The following is a 22,649-nucleotide window of genomic DNA, read 5'->3' on the forward strand; positions in this document are numbered from 1 at the left end:
TTCAATCAAATATTTCAGTGTGTTCTTTGGACTCTGGTTTCAAAATCACTGAAAGCACAAATCATGGCGCTTTACTCCAACATATGATGCAGAGTGTTTTTAAGCTTCTGGCTTGGCAATTCTAATCAGCCGAGGACTTTCATGTGAAAAAACTATATGAGATTCTGTTGTATGACATCTTCAGGCAAACATTTCATGAATCTCCTGCAGTTTTTAAATGATTGCTATTACATTTCATGTTTCTGATTAACCTCTAATTAATTTCTCACTACTTCTGAACAATGTGGTTAGGCTATAAGTTTGGATTTAAAATGTATTTTAAAAATAGTCTTTTTTTTGTCTTTATTTTGCAAGTAGATGTAGTTTAACATTGTTAATTTACTACTTTGTTTTACAGTATCTCTACAATGTGTTCATATTCTTGGTTTGTTCAAACACCTTGCTTTGAAATAGAGTATTTAATTTTCAGAATTTTAATGAATCTAAACAAATAGAGACATTCTTTCTGACTAATAGCAATCAGACAATCACTTTTCCCAGGATATGACGGTGTATTGTTTATACAATCATTTAGCGATGTTTAGGAATGTGGATACAAATTGTAGGTAAACAAAATCTTCTTCTATTACTCACCCTTCACACCATTTAATTACATTGTCTGAGCTCACATACTTAAGCAGATTGAATAACTGCATCAGGTTTTCTTGTTAAGAATACAGAAAGGTGATGCAGAGTGCAATGCCAAATATTATAGAATGCATGTCCATAACGTTAGTTTTATCATTTAAAGATAATAGAACATAGCCCAACTTTACACAGAAAGCACAAGCCTATTCTGACAGCATTTATCCACAATCCTTGGGGAGAGATAATGATCATTGCCATCTGTGATGTTGATTTGCACCCACAGTGCCCAATGTTCATGGTATTAGGATATAGATCAAAAGAGAACTTGATAATTAAGTGGAGTTAGAAATTACTTAATTGGATTTGGTGCTTATCTTAAGGCAAAGCATAGCATAGGCCAGACAAAAGTTTCCAAGGACTTGTTATAAATTGTTTTGAGTAGTGGAGCATCTTTAGTTGATGGGCCAGTTTTCCAAGGTTGGATTTAGTTTACAAATCCCACTTGCATCCAATGTAGATTAAGTACATGACCATAAATATTAATTTTTTTGCTGCACACAGCACAATGAATGATTACATGGGGGAAGTGATTTATAGGCTCAGCACTTGGCCAAAATATTCTTGTTAACTTAGAACATCAATGTGTACAAAAGGAAATTAGGATGGATGAAGCAGACCGATGAAGAGACTGATGGACCAACATGCTGCAAATTAAAGGCTACTAATTACTGAACATTTATTTCTAGACCAGCCAGCATTTTAATGCTGATGAATGTTTTCTCTAAATGTCTGTCTGTGTACTTTTGTTTTCTGATTTTAAAAGATAAAAATTAAACTGTGTAGAAAATCAGCTCAGCCATTTCTACACCAAAAATTAATCCAGGGAATTGAAGTCAATTCTAGCTTAGTGACTTGATTAGATGCAAAGATCTGCTCTCAAATCTGCTCAAAGAGCACTTAATACTTCAGTCATTGAAAAAGTAGCAGAATCTCAACCACCTAAGTGACCAGACACTCTGGTGTGCTGCTTTTCAATTGCATTAGTGATTACTAAAAGTACAATTCTGTCTAATAGTTACATGTTGCTCAGGACATAGGCATATAGAACAGAACAGCATAGAACAGGCCCTTTGGCCCACAATGTTGTGCCAACGTAGCTATTCCCTCTGACCTACAGAAAGCCCATATCCCTCTATTTTCCTCTCATTCATGTGCTCATCCAAGTCCCTCTTAAAAGCCCCCAATGAACTTGCCTCCACCACCCTATCAGGCAACGCATTCCAGGCATCCACCAGTTTCTCAGTAAAAAAAAGTACCCCTCACATCTGTTCTGAACCTACTCCCCTCACCTTAAATGCATGACCTCTGGTATTGGATCTCTCAATAATGGGAAAAAAGATATTGCTTATCCACCCTATCTATGCCCCTCATAATTTTATACACCTCCAACAGATCACCCCTCAGCTTCCGCCAGTCCAGAGAAAAGAGCCCAAGTTTGTCCAGTCTCTTCTGATAGCACATGCCCTCTAATCCAGGCAGCATCCCAGTAAACCACCTCTGCACCCTCTCTAAAGCCTCAACATCCTTCCTATAGTGAGGTGACCAGAATCTGGATATCTCTATTTTGGAAATTGAGGGTTGTACAAGCTCACTTTATAGGGATAATGCCATTTAATAAACTGATTTCCATGTCTCTGAATGTGTCATTAAGTTTCAAGATTGTAAAGTCCTAGTAAAAAATTTTTATTCAGAAAATTGTGTGTGGAGAGGTCTTTAGCATGAACTGGGGTAAAAGTGACAGAATGTTTCAAAAAAGTGGTAAATATGTGAGGTAAAATAATATTTTACTCAAGGGGTGTTAGAAGATTGAAACCAAGATTATCAGAATATAGTTGAAACAGAAATATCCCCGGGAGAAAATAATAAAGCTAACTTGAGGAAATGGCTCAGAGTTTGCCAGGTGTTATGATCTGTTAACTCTCTGATTAAAACTTTTGTACTCTCCAAGAGGTGCACAGAAGTCGGACGCTGGGAGGTTTTGATGTTGGTAAGTAAAGGATTCACTGGTGACAGATTTTCAGCAGCAGAAATGTTTGCAGTATTTGGGGATGGACTTGTGAAGAAAAGTTGGTAACAAGATAGCCATTCTAATAAAGTTGACTTCAGTGATTTAGCCAACAACCTTCTGTACAGTTTCCAACTTCTTTCTGAAATGACATTATAGTGAACATTTTCAAAGGACTAGATAATTTGAGTTTTATTCTTTCTCTCGATGTTCAGTTGCTGCCCAGTCTCATTTATTAATTGTTACTATATCTTTTCAAAGTCCCAGTTGCATTTTATCTTGTAGCGTTACTGTTGAGCAAGCTCCCTTTTAAAATTCAATTACTTACGTTTCTTTTATCAGTGGTTCTTCAAACTGCCGATCTGTCAATTGCTGCTGTCACTTCTGGTCTAAATTTGAATTTGGCTGCTGCCCTTCCTTGTCTTTTATTGTTTGCTTTCCCTTTCTATTTGTATTAACATCTTAAATTGGAAATGCAACACTTCACTTTCTCTTCAGGTCTTGTTTAATTATGTGCCAAGTCCAGACACAACTCATGCCTCTTGGACCAGGGTACTAGGTCTGTAAGATTATGCCCAGACTCTTATTTCTTGACTTGGCTTATGGACTCAGAATGCATTGCCTGACTTACTGTGCCATATTTGGAATGTGTTAAGAAGCAGACAAGAATGAATAATTTTTAGCTTGAAGATTAAATATTTGATAACACCTCTTTCTAGTAAAGCAGAAAAATCTGGTAAACATTAGTCAAAATTACAAATTGCATGTTATTATGTATGGAACAGTTATGTTTCTGCAATATTAACACAATAGTTGAGCACTCAAAGCTAATTTAGTCATCAGATCTTTGAATGTACCTTCCCTTCTTCTGGACATGAAACATGTCATCAATCTGAAAGGGACATTTGGATTCAATATATTCTATGGCTACTTTATAAATTTTTACCTATAAAATAATTAGACCCAAACTTCAATGCAGTTTAATCTTATCAGCCTCAGGCATAACCTCTCAAGCAGATTGTCTGAGCTTCATGCACCAGCGACCAAATACTTCAAAATGCTGCTTTCTGATGATTTGCCAGTAATATTCCACCGTTACAAAATCTAGTTCATATCAAGGTCAGACAGTTTTATTTCAGTCTAGCAGTCATTTAGTTCCTCTGTTACTACAGCTCCTCTGTACTAATCCATTTTGTAAGGAACACTGAGGCATGCAGCAGCCCCTCGTTATAGCAACCTCTGATTGTGGTACATATTCTGGTGCTATATATATTGTTTCTGGCTGCCCCTTTAATAGAGAAATCACATAAAGTACCCTTACTTTAATATGTCCCTCAGTGAAGTGCCCATTTTACTGCTTTGAAAAATGCCCTCACAGAGAGGCTCTGGTTTAATCTAATGAAAAGCAGCTGAGCCAACCTTTTCTCAAATGTAATGTGCTTTGGATTATGGATTGTGGGGAGTTTTAACAGGTAAGGCATTATCAAAGTTAATATTTGATGGTAACAATTAACAATAATTGCATGCATTTAGTAGAGAAAGGCTCATTAAATTATCTTACCTATTTTCTTTAGTTTTCTGTTTACCTATCCAATTGCTCCTTTATTTATTGGTTAAGAGCATTGTTGGAAGTGTCAGAATTTATTAACCATCCCCATTTGCCTTTGAGAGGTGGTGATGAGCTGCCTTCTTGAAACATTGCAGTGCTTGTGAAGATACCCACACAGTGCTGGTTGGGAGGAAATTCTAGGATTAGAGTCACAGAGAGATGCATCAGGGAAACGGGCCTTAAGGCCCACTGAGTCCATGTCAACCATCAACTACATAGTTACAGTAATCCTACATCATTTCCATTTTTTTCCCCACATTCTTATCAATTGTCCCGAGATTCTACCTCTCACTTACACATTATGGCTATTTTCCAGTGGCTAATTAACCCACCAACTCGCATGTCTTTTGGATCTGGGAGGAAACCAGGGCTTCCAGAGGAAACCCAGGTACAACGAGCAAATTCCACACATACAGCACCCGAGGTCAGGATTGAACCTGGGTCTCTGGTGCTGTGAGGCAGTGGCTCTACCAGCTGCACCACTGTGCCATCCTAGTTTTAGACACAGAAACAATTAAATAATCCCATATGAGGGTGCTTGAGAGGAACTGCAGTAGGTGGTGTTCCTATGCACCTGCCTCCCCTATTCTTCTTGTCAGAGTCACATGTTTGGAAAGTGTTGTCAGAATAGCCTACACAAGGAACTATATTCATTTTGTGAAGGTGTTTCCTCCTTGTTGGACTGTAACTCCACTACATGTGGCTGCTTAATACTTTACCAAAATGGCCATTATTCATGTATGTATCTAGATACCTTGTCCCTTTCCTTCAGCATAAAGCAATCATCAGTGAAATGTGAACTTCTCTGCATTTTATTGCAGTGTCTGCCAAATGGATGCCTATTGTGTCAGGGAAAGTCCGATAAAGAAATTGTAGGAATGGAGGAAAGGTGATTAAGATTAGAGAAGAAAATGGACATGGATATAGAATGATACAAGCCAGGAAATAGAAAGCAGGTTGTAAGAATACAGTTGGGTACTGTGGCACAGAGTTAAGTTACTGGAGGAGAAGCCAGAGTTCTCGACTCTCAGTCCATGATAAAAGTTCAAATCCCACCATGGCAGTGGAAGGAAGAATTTACACTTAAGAAATTAAGTTGTTTTAAAAAATAGCCAATCTCGGTAATGGTGAGTTGACCATGAAACCAGTGAATTGTTGTGAAAACCAGATAGGTTTTTTAATGTCTGTCAGTGAATAAACTGGACCCCAGACCTGCAGCAAGTGGTTGATCTTTAATTGCCTCATCACACCAGGGCCAGTTAGGGATGGACAATAAATGCTGACATTGTTGATGATGTTAGCATCCTGGGAATGAATAGAAGAAAATCACTTAAGCGATGATTCACTTATTGTTGATTTGTTTACCACCTCAAGTAATGTTGTTCACTTCAAACCCACTCTTAAGTTCACTGCCTGATGCACCAGGGAGTGATAGAACAAGGCTTGAATTCAATTATGACAAAAGGGATGTAGAGAGGGTGTTTCCAGTTGGAGAGAGACCAAATCTAAGAGTGATCATGTAAGGTAGCTGCTGAAATTCTAATAGCAAATTTAGGAGAAACATATTTACCATAGGGTGGTAAGATTGATGTAGCAGTTGAGGAGAACAGCAGAGCCTTTAAGGAAAACAGGAACTGATACAGATGGTGATAGGGTTAGGTGAAGTGGGGCAGGCAGAAACTCAAATAGAGCATAAAGGGTAGCATGGACCAGTTGGGCTGAACATGCTGCTCTTCAATATCGTCACCGAAAGGGTCTTCTTTGAGCTTGCTGGGACAGCCCAATGCAAGGTAAGCAAAGTGAATAGCATTGTATCAATGACCTAAGTGGGCTGGCACCTCAGACTAGAAAAGTAACAGATTGACTAGGACATAAATGTAGAAGAAATGATCGTTGTTTGCTTGGCTGAATATAAGAAACAAAGGTTAATTTTGAAAGTAAGATTAATTATGTCCAGAATCATTTATTATCCGAATGTGAAAGGTATTTTCATCCTAATGTTGTTGTTTTGCTCCTAGTTTTCAGTAATACGTTTAAAAAATATGAAACAAAATATTTGTATCATGCTATTTTATGAGGATTAGTAGTTTTCCTTTAGTTTCCCAACTAAGCAAATTATTTTGTCTGATATATGTTGGCCATTAAGCAATACGGAACAACACAATTAGATTGAAAATCCTCATGTCAGAAGATAGTACTTATGAACTGTTTGAAGTCTTGTTTGGACTTCTATACACCAACACGGACTGTAAAAACTTAAGCCTCTAAACCTTTCTTCCAATCGCAGAAGTCAGGATAAGTCCTTCATTTGCAGGGACTCAGAATTAACAATTGCTTACTGAACTACAGATCATGGAACATACGGCAATGGCAAGGTGTGGACTTGGAAGATTATTCACCCATCCATTTCTGTGTTCTTGGCTACTACTCAGGCTGATCAAATGGCCTTCTGACAGTTGCCTGTGACTACATCATGTTTTGCAAAATTTCTAGCATACAAAAACAAATTATAGTTTTGTAAATGTCCAGTTGATAAATGCCCCAGTGGTCAAGTCTCAACACTGATACCTTCATAGTGAGCTATGGGAAGGTCACCACATGGACCTGTTTCCAGTGGATTGCTTTCATTATTGGTGTAATACAAAAGTACATAACCCCCCCATTAAGTGAGGAGCTAGGCAGAAAGTCATGGTCATTTGTAAATGGTCATTTGTAATGGCACGGTACATTTATCATTATTTGTGCCCATTTATTGCTAACTGTTATTCTTTTCTATTTTGAACCAGAATGCCGTGTGGTGAAGACAAATCCCGGTGGTAAACCAGTTAATGCCACACAAAGGTCTACAGGCAAGAGCTCTGGAGCTTCACGTCGTAGTAAGTCTCCTGCTGACTCTGGTAAGTGGAACTCGCTGGTATTTCAAAGGCCACAGCATACAAAAAAACTGACTACTAATTGACTTTTTATTCTAATTTCAAATTTGTGGATCACAATTCCCACCACAGGGGCCAATTACAGTGTGAAAAATGTCATAATTATTCAAATATAATTCAGGAAAAGATATTCTTTGTAAATATTATTATATGTAATTGAAAAGTCTATGCTATAGTTACTTGTATGTTTTAACATGGCTTCTATAGACAAGCTGTGCAATGTATGGGTGAAAAACAAGCTTCACCCTGAAGTGGGCATAACATTGGTGGAGAATTGACCACCTCAATTCTCTATAGATGGAGCTGAGTTCCTCTGCTTTGGAGTGTCCATCGACAATAGGTTTAAAAATTTAAATAACTTACAGTCTTTAAAAGAGAATGTATGTTTTAATGACTAAAAACACATGCCAGGACCATTTAAAAAAACTACCTGGCCAAAACAATTACAAGAGGACTCTCTGTCATGTTGGCTGGAGTCTGGGAAAATTTAACAGTTGTTTTTGCCTCGGTAATCTGCCTGGTGTTGGCAAAATCTACTTAAGTGCTATCAAACTAAGAATATCCAGTTTTCAGTGTGGGTTTAACTCTTCTGTACAATCGGCAGACTTACCTGGCTTGGAGTCTTTGTTCAAAAAAAAATGTAAGTGAAAAGGAAAAAAAGTACTTGAAAGACTTGCAAGTTTCTGTGTCCAATCCATTCCAAAAGGTGCACTAGAATGCTACACAGGCAGGGCTACACACATACAGCCAATAACCAAAATGCAGTGTTTACCCCTTTCCTGAGGTCAGGTTGGAGGGAGTGGGTATGGCAAGTTGGAGCTGGAATAACTGGCTTTTCAAGTCTGGGGTTAGAAGGTGGGACCTGTCTTCTCGATCTTGTGGTTCATGGGGGTGGGGATTGTTTGAGGGAATTTGGAGGGTCAGTGGGGTTAAGTGAGAGATCAGAAACACTAAGTTTATGGTATGGGGGGGCGGTGAGAGGTGCTCAGATCTTGGGATCAGAGATGAGCTTGGTCAAGGGGGTATTGGGGGTTCCATTGCAATGTGGTGGGAATGTAGGGAAGTATCTTACCTTTCATGCCTCCCAGTATATCAGTGCAGTGATAGACCACATGGTCCCAGTTCTACCCAAGAATAGGTGCCCCAGGACAAAGTGACTCATGTTCCCCTGCAGTCTTCCAAAAGGACAGAGGAATTGCGTTGAGTCACGGATGATTCAGAACACAAGGTGCCTAGTCAAATTTTCTGATTGATATAAAATGACCCAGAAATGGGTCACACTTTACTCCAGAAAAAAATTATCATCAATTACATAGTGCTGAGAAAATTAGTATTGAACAATTGAATTTTGAGGCAATGTAGCCTTTCATGACCTCAGGATGTAGCACTGTTCAGTAATGAAATACTTCTTGATGTGTGGTCACTGTTGTAATATGAAACACAGTAGATAATATGCAGACAGTAAGGTCCTGTGAAGAATAATATACTTCATCACAGATAATCTGTGGTTGAGGTCAGGAGGATGGTGATGAGTGATTTGTTTCTAACATCCAAATGAGTTAGCAGACAGGACTTTAATATCTCATCTAGAATGCATAACCCCAACAGTGCTGTGCTCTCTCAGCAATGAACTGTCACACTTGACAATATGCTTAAGTCTCTGAAACAAGAATGGTCCTCTGGGCTTAAGGCCCACAGTGGAAACTGTTCTGATGGCATCCAGTAAGTTCTACTGTCAATGTTGATGATAAAGCCCCATTTCTAATGGGTGGAATGCACAGTCGTCAAGCCTCCTGATGAGCATTTTCCTTCCATCTCACACAAACCCATCCATTAAACCATTAAATAAATAAGAAATTTCATTACAAACTTTAATAAATTGGGGTCCAGTCTAATGGCTCAATTTCATCCTTTTCATCATCCTGGTTACCTTAACTTTACTGCCAACAAATAGCTCCCACCCTGCAAAATAAGTATCTTAAGCAAACCCCTCCCTCTGTGATCATCCCTTCCATGCCCAGTTTATTCCTTATGTCCAATCTTCTTAACCCAATTGGCCAAATTAAACCCGTAACATCAATTTCACAGAAAATTGTCTTGATGGGAGAGAGTAGAGTATATCTTCACCTTGAAAAGGCTCCATTGTACTGAAATTCCACGGATAGTCATACTCTGGAGGAAACAGTTAATTTGTGTCCTTGGATTAATATTATTTGTGAACAGAAAGGAATTTTCTTCTTGTTTTGTAAAATGATGCTGTAAAAAAGACACCATGGTCTCTCAAAATATGCTGAGTAAATTTTTGGTCAATGTTGGCCGCTCAAGAGTTAACCATAGACATTCCTAAAGGTTGCTGCCTTCAGCTCCTTGTTGGAACAGTATCCCAGCTCCTTACTTGACACTTACCTTCCCAGGGATCGAAGTGGGGAAAAAATATCTACCCCTCAACAATTTGCATTAATGTCACAGCGAACATCATCCTAACCCTAACTGGACTGTACTTTTATTTGATTGTATGGTTTGGACTTCCTCTTACTCTGAAGACTTTTTCAAGAAAGTGGTTTCAGGTTATACTGTAAAGCATGCATTATTAGCTATAAACATTTACAAGCCAAACAGATGGTGGCTGCTGTTCCCCTGTTGACTGAGACCCAACCGAACTAATGAACAGTACAATTATAATGGAATGTGGATTCATAATGGAGGCAGTCAGGTTATTCCATGAGTTTCATATGGAGTGTGGTGGAGACTGCTGGAGTAAAGTCACAGAAGTATTTTCAAGCTTCATGGATTTAATTAAATATTGGTAATTTTTGTCCAACTTTCCTTGAATATAAATGCACATCTGGGTACTAAAAGTCAATAGAAATGTGTAATTAAGGATTGAGGGTTTCCAAAGGTTTAAAATAACACGTGTGCTTAGCCTCCACTGTTATTGCATTTCCTAATCAGTTAGCATTTGATCCTTTGCAGCAACATAACTGCTGGCCCGAGAATAAACACTCAGCACCGCCTGTTAAATCAAATCATAGGCTTTGCAGAGGAAACCTGGATGTGGCCGCAGGAGATGTCCTGGCTCTAACCATTTTTAAATTGGATTTGACCTCAGAAGCCCATGATTCTGATTCGTGAATGACAGACGCTGAACTATAATTTTATGCTCTGACACTGACAGATTCAAAGACAAAGAAATTGCCTTATGCATGAACCAGCAGCAATTTCAGAGCTGATAAGAGGTTGTCAGTCTCCTCTCAGAAGCAGAAGCTGTTCCCAAGAGTCATTAGCAGAGGAAATGTTCAATGCCAGCAGATGTTCTTCAGTTGTGTCTGTTCCAATTTTCAGGCTTACTACAGCTTCTTACTGTAAAGTGGGGTTTACAACTGATTTTTAATTACATTTTGTCTCAAAGAACAGGGATGGCTAGAAATTCAATTGCAAATTGCTTACTTTGTTTCAATGTTATATGATTGAAATTTGACTTTTCCCAAGTGAAGCACAACGCAACCTTTTTACCAGGTTGTCTCACATCACCCTGGAAATTTAACCAGGCACTTCCTGACATGAATCACCCTCACAACACCAAATCATTAGTTGTGCATACAATGATTTCATTCCCTGTACAGGGCTCCACTTGGAGCAGGTGTTTGGGGGGGGGGGGGCAAATTTACATTGAATCACCCCCACCCAACATCTTTGTGATTCTTCTGATCCTCCCCACCCAACAATCCCTCAGTGGAGAATGTGATCGCCAGTGGTCACTCACCTGATCACTGTCCTTGTTTTCTCTGCCCAACCTTGATTAAGACAACACCCCAACACAACCACCATCTCCATCTCGGCAACTTATCTGTTTCCTTCTTCGCTGCTGGCCTGCTTTCCCCATCTGACCTCTCCCCAATGGCCCTGGGTCTCATATTTCTCATATTCTCACATTTTCTCACAATCTAGAAGAAGGCCATTCATCCCATTGAGTCTGTGCCAGCTCTCAGAGCAATCCCATCAGCCTCATACCTCCACTTATTTCCCTGCAACCCATTCTCCTTCATGTGCCCTCTATCCAGGTACATCGCTGGTATCAGCAGTGAGCCCAAACCCGCTATATCTCCTATTTAGTGCACTCAATTGACTGCAGTCAATTTTCCAGGTTGGAATGTTTTATTTGAAAATAACTTTCTTTTTTTCAGAGGCAGGCATGTTGATAGGCATGAAGAACATCTGTCTTAAAAACTCAGCTGGCTATAGTTTAGGAATCCATAAATGATTATGATCAAGAAAATTGGCTGGATCAGTACACTGCACTCTTTCATCTTAAACAGACACTGATTACATTTTTATAATCTACACAAAATCAAGATGGTTCCTTGTTCATGGTATATTATCACAGAAACGTGCATCTTGCACACTTTTGCCAAAACAGAGGTCATTATCTGAAAGTACCAAGATAAATAAGGCCTTTTCACCTCTGTTTTCTTCAAGAGAAATCAACTGAAGTTGGCACCGTATTCTGATTCCAAAGTTATTGTTAGAATTACAGGCTGGCCCTGGGTTACGAATGTTCAATTTATGGAAACCTTTACATATGAACGAGCTTCCGTATTATTAAATTGAAAAGTACAAACAGCAGAACTAGTTTCTTCTCTCTCTCCACTTTTAGTAATTGTTCTTTCTTATCAGTCTTATGTGATGTTTGTTGCCATTCATTACTGTGGAGGAATGGTTACCATATCGAGTGTTTTTCGTGCATTTTCCAACATAGACAAAATTGACTTATGGACATCTGTAAAAATTGAACCCATTCATTACCCAGGGATGGCCTAGTACTTTTCTGTTGATATTGTACAGGTTAGAACTTAGTATCCAAGTTGACATTTTCACAGTTGAAGTTTTAATCCAAGGCCATTGCACATTTAAAAAATTCAAATTACTATCTAATCTGAGTGATAAATCTCCTGGAAGTAATTTACCATCTAATATGGTTATCATTTGTGCAAAGACTATAAGGCATGCCATTTAGTGCAGCTGTCCTGTATTAGTAAGATCTAAAAAACAACCACAGGAAGCTGTATGTGGGTTTTATAGTGAACTTTAGCCTGGGCTAACACCCAATTAGAATGATATTCGCCAATTTAAAGCACCAAATAGCTTTGAGATAAAAACTGAGGAAACAAGTCAAACTAATGGGACTCATGATGCTTCGGATCACAAATTCTAAGTCAACAAGAACATATAACAGCCAGAATCCTCCCACTATCAATGTACCATCTAGTGGACAGAACCATTCTGGATTCGGCCTGCTTCTCACAGTGCCTGCCTATCCTCATCTGTTCTGGATGGCTGACCAAGCTGACTCTGGAAGTGGGAGCTGTCCCACAACGTGGAGCAGGTCCTGACTCTGAGCAGGCCTCAGATGTCAGATTCTGAGGCCCTGTCAAGTGAGCACTTTGATGATTGACAGCTCTCTCCTTCTAAGGCATCTGGAACCGCTTTTACTTATCTCTGATTGTCAAGGATATTTAAAGACTCTTCAAGTAGATTAATATAATAAAGAAATGAGAACTAAGAAATAATTAATTAATTTAAATTTAAACACTGTAAATGCTAGCAAATAATTAAAACTATTAAAATAAATTAAGTAACAGAAGTAAACCACATGTTTTTCCACAAGGTTGGTGTGTGCAGTCACATGAGTGGGGTTGTGGTGTATATATTAGCTCCCCTTGGCTATGGGTAGAAGTAGTGCACCTAGCCCCTCTCCTGGACCCAGTGGTGAATTCAGCAGCAGAGCAGAAGTCCAGAAAGGTACGTATGTCCAGATGTCTGAGATGGAATTGTCAGCTAAAAGTAGCTCAATCTGGGTCAGTTTATCATGGACCCTATTTATTAAATCTCTTCAGAGAACGTTCAACATAAATGCTTCCTCTCTCTCTAAAGTGATGAAACAAAGATCTACACATACTGTATGTACCTCTATTATGCAAGCAAATCAAGATGAAGGAAGCTCCACATCATCTAGGACAAAGCAGCCCAGTTCACTGTCACCCCATCCATCACCCTAAATATTCACTTCGTCCATCACAGGTGCACAGTGGCTGCAGTGTGTACCATCTACAAAATAAACAGCAGTAACTTGTCTGCACTACTCAGACAGTCCTTCCCAAACCCATGACATCTATCACCAAGGAAGTCAAGGACAGCAGGCACCTGACAACCTCCCTGTTCCCCTCCAATCACATACCATCCTTACTTGGAAATATATTGCTGTTCCTTCATTGTTGCTAAGTCTAAATTCTAGAACTCCCACCCCAACAGGACTTTTGGAGTATAGGCCGTCCCCAGGTTATGAGCGGGATCCATTTTTACACATGTACATAAGTCGATTTTGTCCATAAGTCAGAAAATGTACATCACTCGATTCGGTAACCCTTCTTCCAAGTATTGCAATGAATGGTGTTGATGAAGGCCAATTAACATGAACCTTTATTTATTGTCTTCCCTTGCCTAGTTATAGGATGTCCCACACTGAATTGCTGGTTTTGATGGGCTTGAAGTACCTTTGGATGTGACATTGATACTTTTGCAACTAGACTATATTAAACAATCGAAGCAATTGCTTGTCAATTTCCAAAGCAACTCTTTTTAAGTGGCCTCCTGCAATGAAACTGGCAACCTGTGTTTTTCAGAGACAATGGTGTCTGATTACTGTGGGCAGGCTACATGTAAACAGGTTCATATTTTCAAGACTGGTCCTTGTTTGAATTTAATAATATTTATGGGAGCTCATTCATATGTACAGGTGTCCGTAAATTGGACGTTCGAAAGCCGGGGAGGATCTGTACCTTCAGTAGAAGGACTGGTAGTTCAGGAAGGTGATACATCACCACTTCAAGCGCAATTGGGAACAGCAATACATGCTGGCCTTAAATGCATACCCACTATGCCTGAAAAATGAATAAAAGTGTTACTCATTGCAAATCTCATTTCTGAAGTCCCACCAGTTGAGATCTATGAGGTATTTAATTATGCCTGTCATTTTATAAAATAAATGGCATGGGGTACCACTAGAAAGGTCACCAGGTATTGTCCTTTCCTACATGACTTATGATAGCGTAGAGTGTCTTTGCTTTGTATCTGTGTATTCCACATGGTAAAGCTGTACTGGTGGGTAGTGATTATAATCTCTGCACAAATGCCCAAGTTAGGACATCATATGACTTGGAAGGGGAACTTGATGGTGTTCCATGCAAGTTCTTCCCTTGCCTTTCTAGCTTATGTTTTTGGAAGGTGAGCCCAAGGAAGCCTTGATGACATATTGTTGTGATTACTGCACATAGTATGTGAAAACAAACAAATCTGCAGACACTGGAATCTGAAACAAAAACAGAAATGCGGGAAGAACTCAGCCAGTTATTTATTCGGTTACATTTGAAGGAATTAATTATGGTATCAATAGCAGTTCTTCAAACAGATTTGGTGTGAGGTAGGAAAGAATAGCATGCTTTTCACTCTCACTTGATACTCTTTTCATTCCTGTTTTGCATTCAGTCCTTGCATTGGTAGGTAGTTTGCATTAAAGCTTCCTGTGTTCTTGCTAGTCACACTAAACTTGAAATAAAAAATGCTGGAAACAGTCAGCTCTCAGGCACCATCTGTGGAAAGAGAAACAGTTAAAGTTTCAGGTCAGGGACCCTTCATCAGAATACTAAGCCTGAATTCATGGACTGCCACACTCCATGCTACATTCTCACAGCTTATTATAGCTTATTCTGCTTACTTGAACACTGATCCCTCCCCATCCTCAAACACTTCGCAGAAATCAAAACTGCTTTCCAACACCCTTTTGCCTGGTCTTGACACTCCTCTGAATTGATGTCCTGGATGTACAATTCACAGCTCCAGTCACCCCCAGGGACCACGTTAGAACGACATATATGGGCTCATAACCCAAAGCCTTATCCTCCTCTCAGGCTTCAGTGGGAGCCACTGTCTTGTCCACATTTCTTGGAGGGCAAGGTCCACACAAGATATGCTTCCGTGGATGTCCTCACTTGCACCTGTGACCTCATAAACCATCAAGTACCAGCTCATACATCTCCTGTACTACTGTCAGAGTGGAATTCAAAGCCACTCGCACTCTCTGCCTCCAAACCTTGGGATCATTCTTGACTGCATTCGCTGATGTATACAGCATCTCAGTTTGCAGATTACCATGCAGTTAGGGAGGCCATTTGAGCTCTCTGCTTCACAAAACCAGACTGCGTCTACTTGTCCACCAACCTGCTGCAGCAGACAAGAACTGGATCTGCCTGCTTGGCAAGGTTCCCCAGACTGCATGCACCCATAGACACACTCATGTTCCGAAAGAGACCTCCCTGGCAATCTCTTAGAAGGAACAGCTGACTGCAACCCTGGAGGATCTTTGTGGCCTCCTAGAACTCTTAAGGTGATATGATCCACCAGCTTGTCAAGATCCCTCTCAATAAACCTGGGAGCACTCTTCCTGCACTGAGGAATCACTGGGATAGCTAACGTGAAGGAAACATCCATCTCTAGTGGATGGAATAGTGCTGGTGATGTTGTGTACTGGCACCTTTAAGGGCTGGGTGACATACTTTTTGCTGTTTGTGAGTGCTGGCAGCTGCAAGAAATTCAACCAGAGCTTTTCAATAATACCTATTGTCTCTTTCTCAAATTTTGCGATCTTTTCAGAGCATTTTAAACAGCTTCAGGGAAAAATGCAGTGACATTTTTATCTAGAAAAAAAAGTGTGCAGATGAATCTCTGGGCAACACTATTATTGCACCATTTGGGTAATTTGAATGGAAGGTGCTTATTAGGTAGATGAACTGGTCATTTGTACAATTCTTCCATTGCTTCTGCCAATGGGTGCATCAAGCACTTTCTGATCAGGTAGAGAGTGAACGCAGGGTGAAGTGTCACCTCATTGACCCCATGTAGTGTCTTAATTTCAGCTTGTATGGGATTCACTACTCCTGAAACTTGGTTTTTCCACACTCACTGCAACCATCGTGTGGCCTCTCTGTCTGACGTTGCCAATTTAACGAACATCACTGTGGGAGTTAAGCACAGCTATGTGATAGAAACTTGGACGAAATGGCCAAAGCCATTTTACCTAGGTTCCTATGTGCCAATAGATATGGAATATTTCCACAGCGGTCTGGGGCAAATTAATCCCAGCCTCCAGCAATGTGCATTTTCTTCCTGATTCCCCTCTTCTGAGCCCCCTGGAGGGCTGAATGTTGGCCTTCAAGCCTGGATTGTGAGGTGATTTTGTCCCGATTGTAGGTGTGTGAACACACTGCGTGCTTTGCCATGGATGCCAATCCTGGAGCTGTTACTAATTTAAAAATTCAGTTCCAATCATATATAAACTCCATGCACTGAATGTAATTCCATCCCCAGCATTGTTCTTCTTTCAGAGTACAATGACCTTTTGATAGTTTTGCCAAGTAAAAGATGGTTTTCATTAAGTGCTACTTAATTATACTCTGTTCAATTTTTACAATGGACATTATAAATGTAACTTGTTGGTGTTTCAAACGAAATATCATGCTGTTAATAATGCACAGTGGAGGAAATGAAGAATTTCAGAACTTGATTAGTTTGCAGAAATGCTGCTGTATTTCTCAAATGTCTGTTTGCTTTGATTTCCTCCCTTCTCTGGAAAGCTCTTTTTCATGCTGAGGTGCATTTTCAGTAGCATTCCGAACTTTACGTACTTCGCTCAATTTCCATGTGCTGTCCTGGGTTTGTCTAAAACGTGGAAGGGATTTCAGCTGTCCTCGTCAAATGTCACCAAATTAGGATGTAAAACAGTTTAGTAAAGAAGAGCAGCCTGAAAATGAATTACATGGGTGTAAAATTATCATGGGCTTCTGATGTGTCCAGCTAGGTTTATATCATAAACTAAAGTCCCAAGTTTGTGTTACGAGACTTTATATATTTATGGAAAAATTTTAGGTTTATTTGTATGTCTAAGGCAATGCTTGTAATTATGTTTGTTATTCTGTAATGTTTGGTACTTACATTATGTTGAAAATTGAGCTCACTTTATGGATTTCCATTTCAGAGGCTTCTCTTGTCATATAATATGTTGAGAATACAAGCATTATTTTCCAGCCTATTAGCAGAAGGTTTTGTACCTAAGCATCCCATTCTTTTGAAGAGAAGCATTTTGGGGAGAGAAACATTAGGTAGGAAATCATAGAATCATAGAACAGTACAGCATAATACAGGTCCTTCAGCCCACAACGTTGTGCTGACCTTTAAACCTCGCCTAAGACTATCTAACCTCTACCTTCCCCATATCCCTCTATTTTAAATTCGTCCATATGCTTATCTAGCAATCTCTTGAATTTGACCAATGTACCTGCCTCCACCACCACCACCCCAGGCAGTGCATTCCATGCCCCAACCACTCTCTGGGTAAAAAACCTTCCTCTGATATCTCCCTTGAACTTCCCACCCATTACTTTAAAGCCATGCTTTCCTGTATTGAGCATTGGTGCCCTGGGAAAGAGGCACTGGCTGTCTACTCTATCTATTCACCTTAATATTTTGTACACCTCTGTCATGTCTCCCCTCATCCTCCTTTCCTCCAAAGAGTAAAGCCCTAGCTCCCTTAGTCTCTCCTCATAATCCATACTCTCCAAGCCAGGCAGCATCCTGGTAAATCTCCTCTACACACTTTCCAACGCTTCCACATCCTTCTTATAATGAGGCGACCATAATTCCAGGATAATCAAAATGCTGCCCAGCTCCAGTGACCTGAGTTCAACCCTGACCTCTGGTGGTGTGTGTGTGGAATTTGCAAATTTTCCCGGGACTCCCCCCAGTTGTTCAACTTTTCTCCTGCATGCCAAGGACGTGATGGTCAGTAGATTAATTTGCTACTATATATGACCGCTGGTATAGGTGGGTGGCAGGGGAACAGGCAGAGCTGATGGGCATGTGGGAGAGAATCAGTTACAAGGAAAATCAAGGGAATTGGGACCAATGGGAATGCTCTGAGAGTGGCATAGATTTGATGGGACAAACTGATTTCTTCTACTTTGTGAGAAATGTGAGAGAAAGCAAATAGTTGCAGGTGCTGAAATTAGGAATAAAAACAGGGAATGTGGGAAAGGCAGCATCTGTGGAGAGAAAAAGTGTTATTATTTCATATCAACAATTTCTACTGACAAATTCCACCTGGTAAGTCACTTGTTCTCTTGAAAAACACAACAGAGATAGAACATAGAACTGTGCAGCACAGGAACAGGCCCTTTGGAGCACGATGTTGTGCCTAACTAATTTAACTAGTTGTTAAATACCTAACTAAACTAGTCTCTTGTGTGCCTGTCTAAGAGCCTCTTAAACATCTCTATCATATTTGCCTCCACTACCACCCCTGGCAGTGCATTCCCATGCACCCACCACTCTCTGTGATCATCCTGTCCGAGAAGACATCAATGATTAGGAGATGGCTTTGGTTTCTGTTCCAAGGGAAATGCCTTTAATATTCTGAAATGGGTTTATATGACTTTACCAAGATCACATTATTAGCACTCTGCTAGTTGTTTGATGTATGTTCTTTCAGCTAATGGAACTTCCAGCAGTCAGCTCTCCACCCCAAGGTCGAACAAGTCTCCAGTCTCCACACCTATTTCGACACCAACCAGTCCAGGATGCCTTCGCAAGCACAAGGTTAGTCGTCAAGATTTCACTCATTTTCTCTATTTTGAGCCATCAAAACAATGCTGCTTCAATGTGAGGCATCTTTTTTATTTTAGTTTTGAAATATGTAGATTTTTGGGAAATAGATATTTGGCATCCTTCACTGTTAATCTGTCATAAGCACAACAAGAACTGACCAAACTTCTATCTCAAAATTGTCTTTAACAGAGGCACTTAATGAGACATTTAACACCCAGTGACCATTTTAAAAATATTTTATCCTTGTCGCAATAAATGTAAGTTTATTAAGTTACCCCAATGTCAGAACATCGAACTAAATGTACTCAGTCCTCAGAAGGTACAGCAGTGAGCAGGGAGGAACTATTTCAAAGATGTCTTTGATGAAAACTACAAATTTACAAATCCTCTAAGTTCATTAAGGATTGGGACTTTTGGAAAACAAACTTAGAGGCCAGAATTATCAACTGCAATCATTCACCCACAATATCACATTGTCAGAGGGTTAAAGCAATCTAAGAAAGCCATGTTTTTACAAAGGAAAATCAAAGGTGATAATTTCCTGATGATTTATCTGACTTTGAAAAAGTCAATATTTTTAACTCTCTGCCAATCTATAGAGTAACATTTATGCTGTATACTCAGTGTGCTTGTAACAAGAAAGAAACTAATGGATATCAGCAGCAAGATCTTGTAGTACAAAGGGAACAGACCATACTGCACACAGTCTTAACAATGGAACAATACATCACATGTTACATTGTATAATGTTCTTATCCTTTCAAAATGGTCAATTCATCTGGAATTACATCATTATTTTAAAGATGTTACAACAGTCTTTCTCTTTGACTCGTGCATTTGTAATTTTAAGTATAATTTTAAATCCCACTGATATTACAGAGCTGACTTTGAGAGCGTAAAATTTGAAAGGAGCTGACTTCACACAGGTAGAAATGGTGATTATCACTGAGTGGTCTCTGGAATGAATTATTGAGCCAGTCCATGCGCAAATGTTGGATTCGCATCAGCAGAAATGTAGCCATTAGCATAGCAGGGTGTCTATTTCAAGAGATCATATCCATACGTCCTCCCACATCATGAGGATGATAATATTTTTGTTAAAATTTGTGGAAAACATTATTTCTTTGAAGAGAAAAGCTACAGATTATGAAATGTTTTAATCATAGAAACATGAAATCTATTTCCGGAAAAAAACTCTGAAGAGGTACTGAAATGAGAAAATAAGGAAGTAATTAAAGCAAAAAAAAGTTTAAATAATTTCAAGTTAGTGAGATAAGTATATATGCCATTTGGAACTGAAATGAAGAAACTAATTGCTGAATGATTTTTCAGCAGTTTTGAAGGATTAGTTTACCTGAGCTATTTACAGGTTAGTAAAGGGCAATGAGCATTTATCTGTAATTAAGGTTTGCTCTGACTAGTTTACATTTGAAAAAGAACGAAAATGTCACTGTGCGGCATCCTCGGAATTTCCATAATCTGTTTTCAAGCAATGAATGATTTTTTGAAGTACACGCATTAGGGTGGAGATTTATGTATGCCTGCTTTTGTAGCCGAAGTAGTTATTATAGATGCAAGGCACACCCCAATCAGTAAGGTCCAACAGTAGAGGTGGGTCTCATTAACCATATTGAGTGAGCTCTCCGTATTTGTTATGGCTTTACTGGAACCTCGTACACATCAGAAAGATGAATGTTGAGCTGTGTACCCTAGAGTAATAGTTAATTGGATTTGTAATTGGCTCTATGGTAAGAAGCAGAGAGTGATGGTTGAAGGTTGTTTCCCAGACTGGAGGCCTGTGACTAGTGGTGTACCACAGGGGTCGATGCTGGAACCTTTGCTGTTCATTATTTATATATATGATTTAGATGTAAATGTACAAGACATGGTTTGTAAGTTTGTGGATGATACTGAAATAGGTGGTATCATAGACAGTGAGGAAGATTATCAAATATTACAGGGGGATCTTGATCAGCTAGGGAAGTGGGCCAAAGATTGGCAAATGGCTTTCAATTCAGATAAGTGCAAAGTGATGCATTTTGCGAAGTCAAACCAGGACTTATACAGTTAATGGTCAGGCCCTGGGGAGTGTTGTGGAACAGAGATACCTAGGAGCACAAGTACATAGTTCGCTGAAAGCAGTGTCACATGTAGACAGGGTGGTGAAGAAGGCATTTGGCACGCTGGCCTTCATCAGTCAGGGCATTGAGTATGGGAGTTGGGATGTTATGTTGCAGTTGAACAAGTCATTGGTGAGACTGTACTTGGAGTACTATTTACAGTTTTGGTTGCCCTGTTATAGGAAAGACATCATTAAACTGGAAAGAGTGCAGAGAAGATTTACGGGGATGCTGCCAGGACTTGAGGACCTAAGTTATCGGGAGAGGTTGAACAGGCCAGGACTTAATTCTTGGAACATAGGAGATTGAGGGTTGAGCTTACAGAGGTGTATCAAATCATGACGGATAGAGAAGAGGTGAGTGCACATAGTCTTTGTCCCAGGGAAGGGGAACTAAGAACTAGAGGGCATAGGTTTAAGGTGAGAGGGGAAAGATTTAAAAGGGACCTGAGAGGCAACTTCTTCACGCAGAGGGTGGTGCGTATATGGAATGAGCTGCCAGAAGAAGCGGTTGAGGCAGGTACAATAGCAATATTTAAAAGACATTTGGATGTACATGGATAGGAGAGTTTTATTGGAATATGGGCCAAACGTGAGCAAATGGGACTAGCTTGCTGGGCACCATGGTCAGCATGGACGAGTTGGGCTGAAGGGCCTGTTTCCTTTCTGTATCACTCTATGACTCTAAGAACAAAAGTAAACGTGGGTCTACGCCGCTCAACTCCATTCATTTAGAACATGATGAGTCATTCTGTTGTACTCACCCTGGAATAAACACAGCAAATAACCATCTACAATCAGCTAGATTGGAGATTTCAAAGATTTACACACCAAATTTATTTTATTTGATGCAACAAATGAGCTGCTGGAGGGAAATAAACAGTCAACGTTTCAGCTCGGAACCCTTCAATGGGACTGGAGAAGCAGAGGGGAGACGGTAAGGAGTGAGGCAAGAGCTGGCAAGTGATAGGTGGATCCAGGTGAGGACGGGGTTGATTGGCAGATGGAGTCAGGTGGAGGAGAGAGGGGTGGAGATAGCGACAGAGGCTGGGAGGTGATAAGTGGAGGAACTCAGCAGGTCAGGCAGCATCTATGGAGGGAAGTAAAGTCCTGATGAAGGCTCTCGACCCGAAACGTCGACTGTTTATTTCCCTCCATAGATGCTGCCTGACCTGCTGAGTTCCTCCAGCATTGTGTGTGTGTTGCTCCAGATTCCAGCATCTGCAGAATCTCTTGTGTCACAGGTGATAAGTGGAGACAAAAAAGGGCTGAAGATTGTGGAATCTGAGTAGAAATGAAGGGGAAGAGTGGAACCAAATAAGGGAGGGATGGTGGGCAGATAGGAACAGTTAGGGGAGGGGACCCATTGGGCGGAGTGTGCAGATGGAGTGTAGGTGGGGAGGAAAGGAAAGAAACAGGTGATAGGAGGCTTGGGGGAGGGAGTGAGTGGAAGGTGTATTTTGGAAAGAGGGATGTGTGTGTGAGGGGGCCTGGGTAGATCAGAAGGAGAGAGGAAGGGGGAGCAGATTACCTCGAATCTCACCCCGCCTCCCCCCAGTCGGAACGTGGATAGAGTTCCCCTCG

General features: G+C 40.1%; 1 protein-coding gene across 4 annotated transcripts in view; it reads left to right on the forward strand.

The window, feature by feature from the left end:
* Window positions 1–22,649, forward strand: part of LOC127573092 (neuronal migration protein doublecortin-like) — a 247,615-nt gene that overhangs the window by 216,952 nt on the left and 8,014 nt on the right. For 3 of the 4 annotated variants that reach the window (XM_052020949.1, XM_052020951.1, XM_052020950.1), the window contains 3 exons: window positions 2,636–2,674; window positions 7,088–7,198; window positions 18,831–18,937. In XM_052020949.1, coding sequence (XP_051876909.1) covers window positions 2,636–2,674; window positions 7,088–7,198; window positions 18,831–18,937 — 257 coding nt within the window. The remainder of the gene's footprint in view (window positions 1–2,635; window positions 2,675–7,087; window positions 7,199–18,830; window positions 18,938–22,649) is intronic. The other variant, XM_052020952.1, reaches the window with a different exon arrangement.

This window comes from Pristis pectinata, chromosome 8 (assembly GCF_009764475.1).
Source record: "Pristis pectinata isolate sPriPec2 chromosome 8, sPriPec2.1.pri, whole genome shotgun sequence".
NCBI lineage: Eukaryota > Metazoa > Chordata > Chondrichthyes > Rhinopristiformes > Pristidae > Pristis > Pristis pectinata.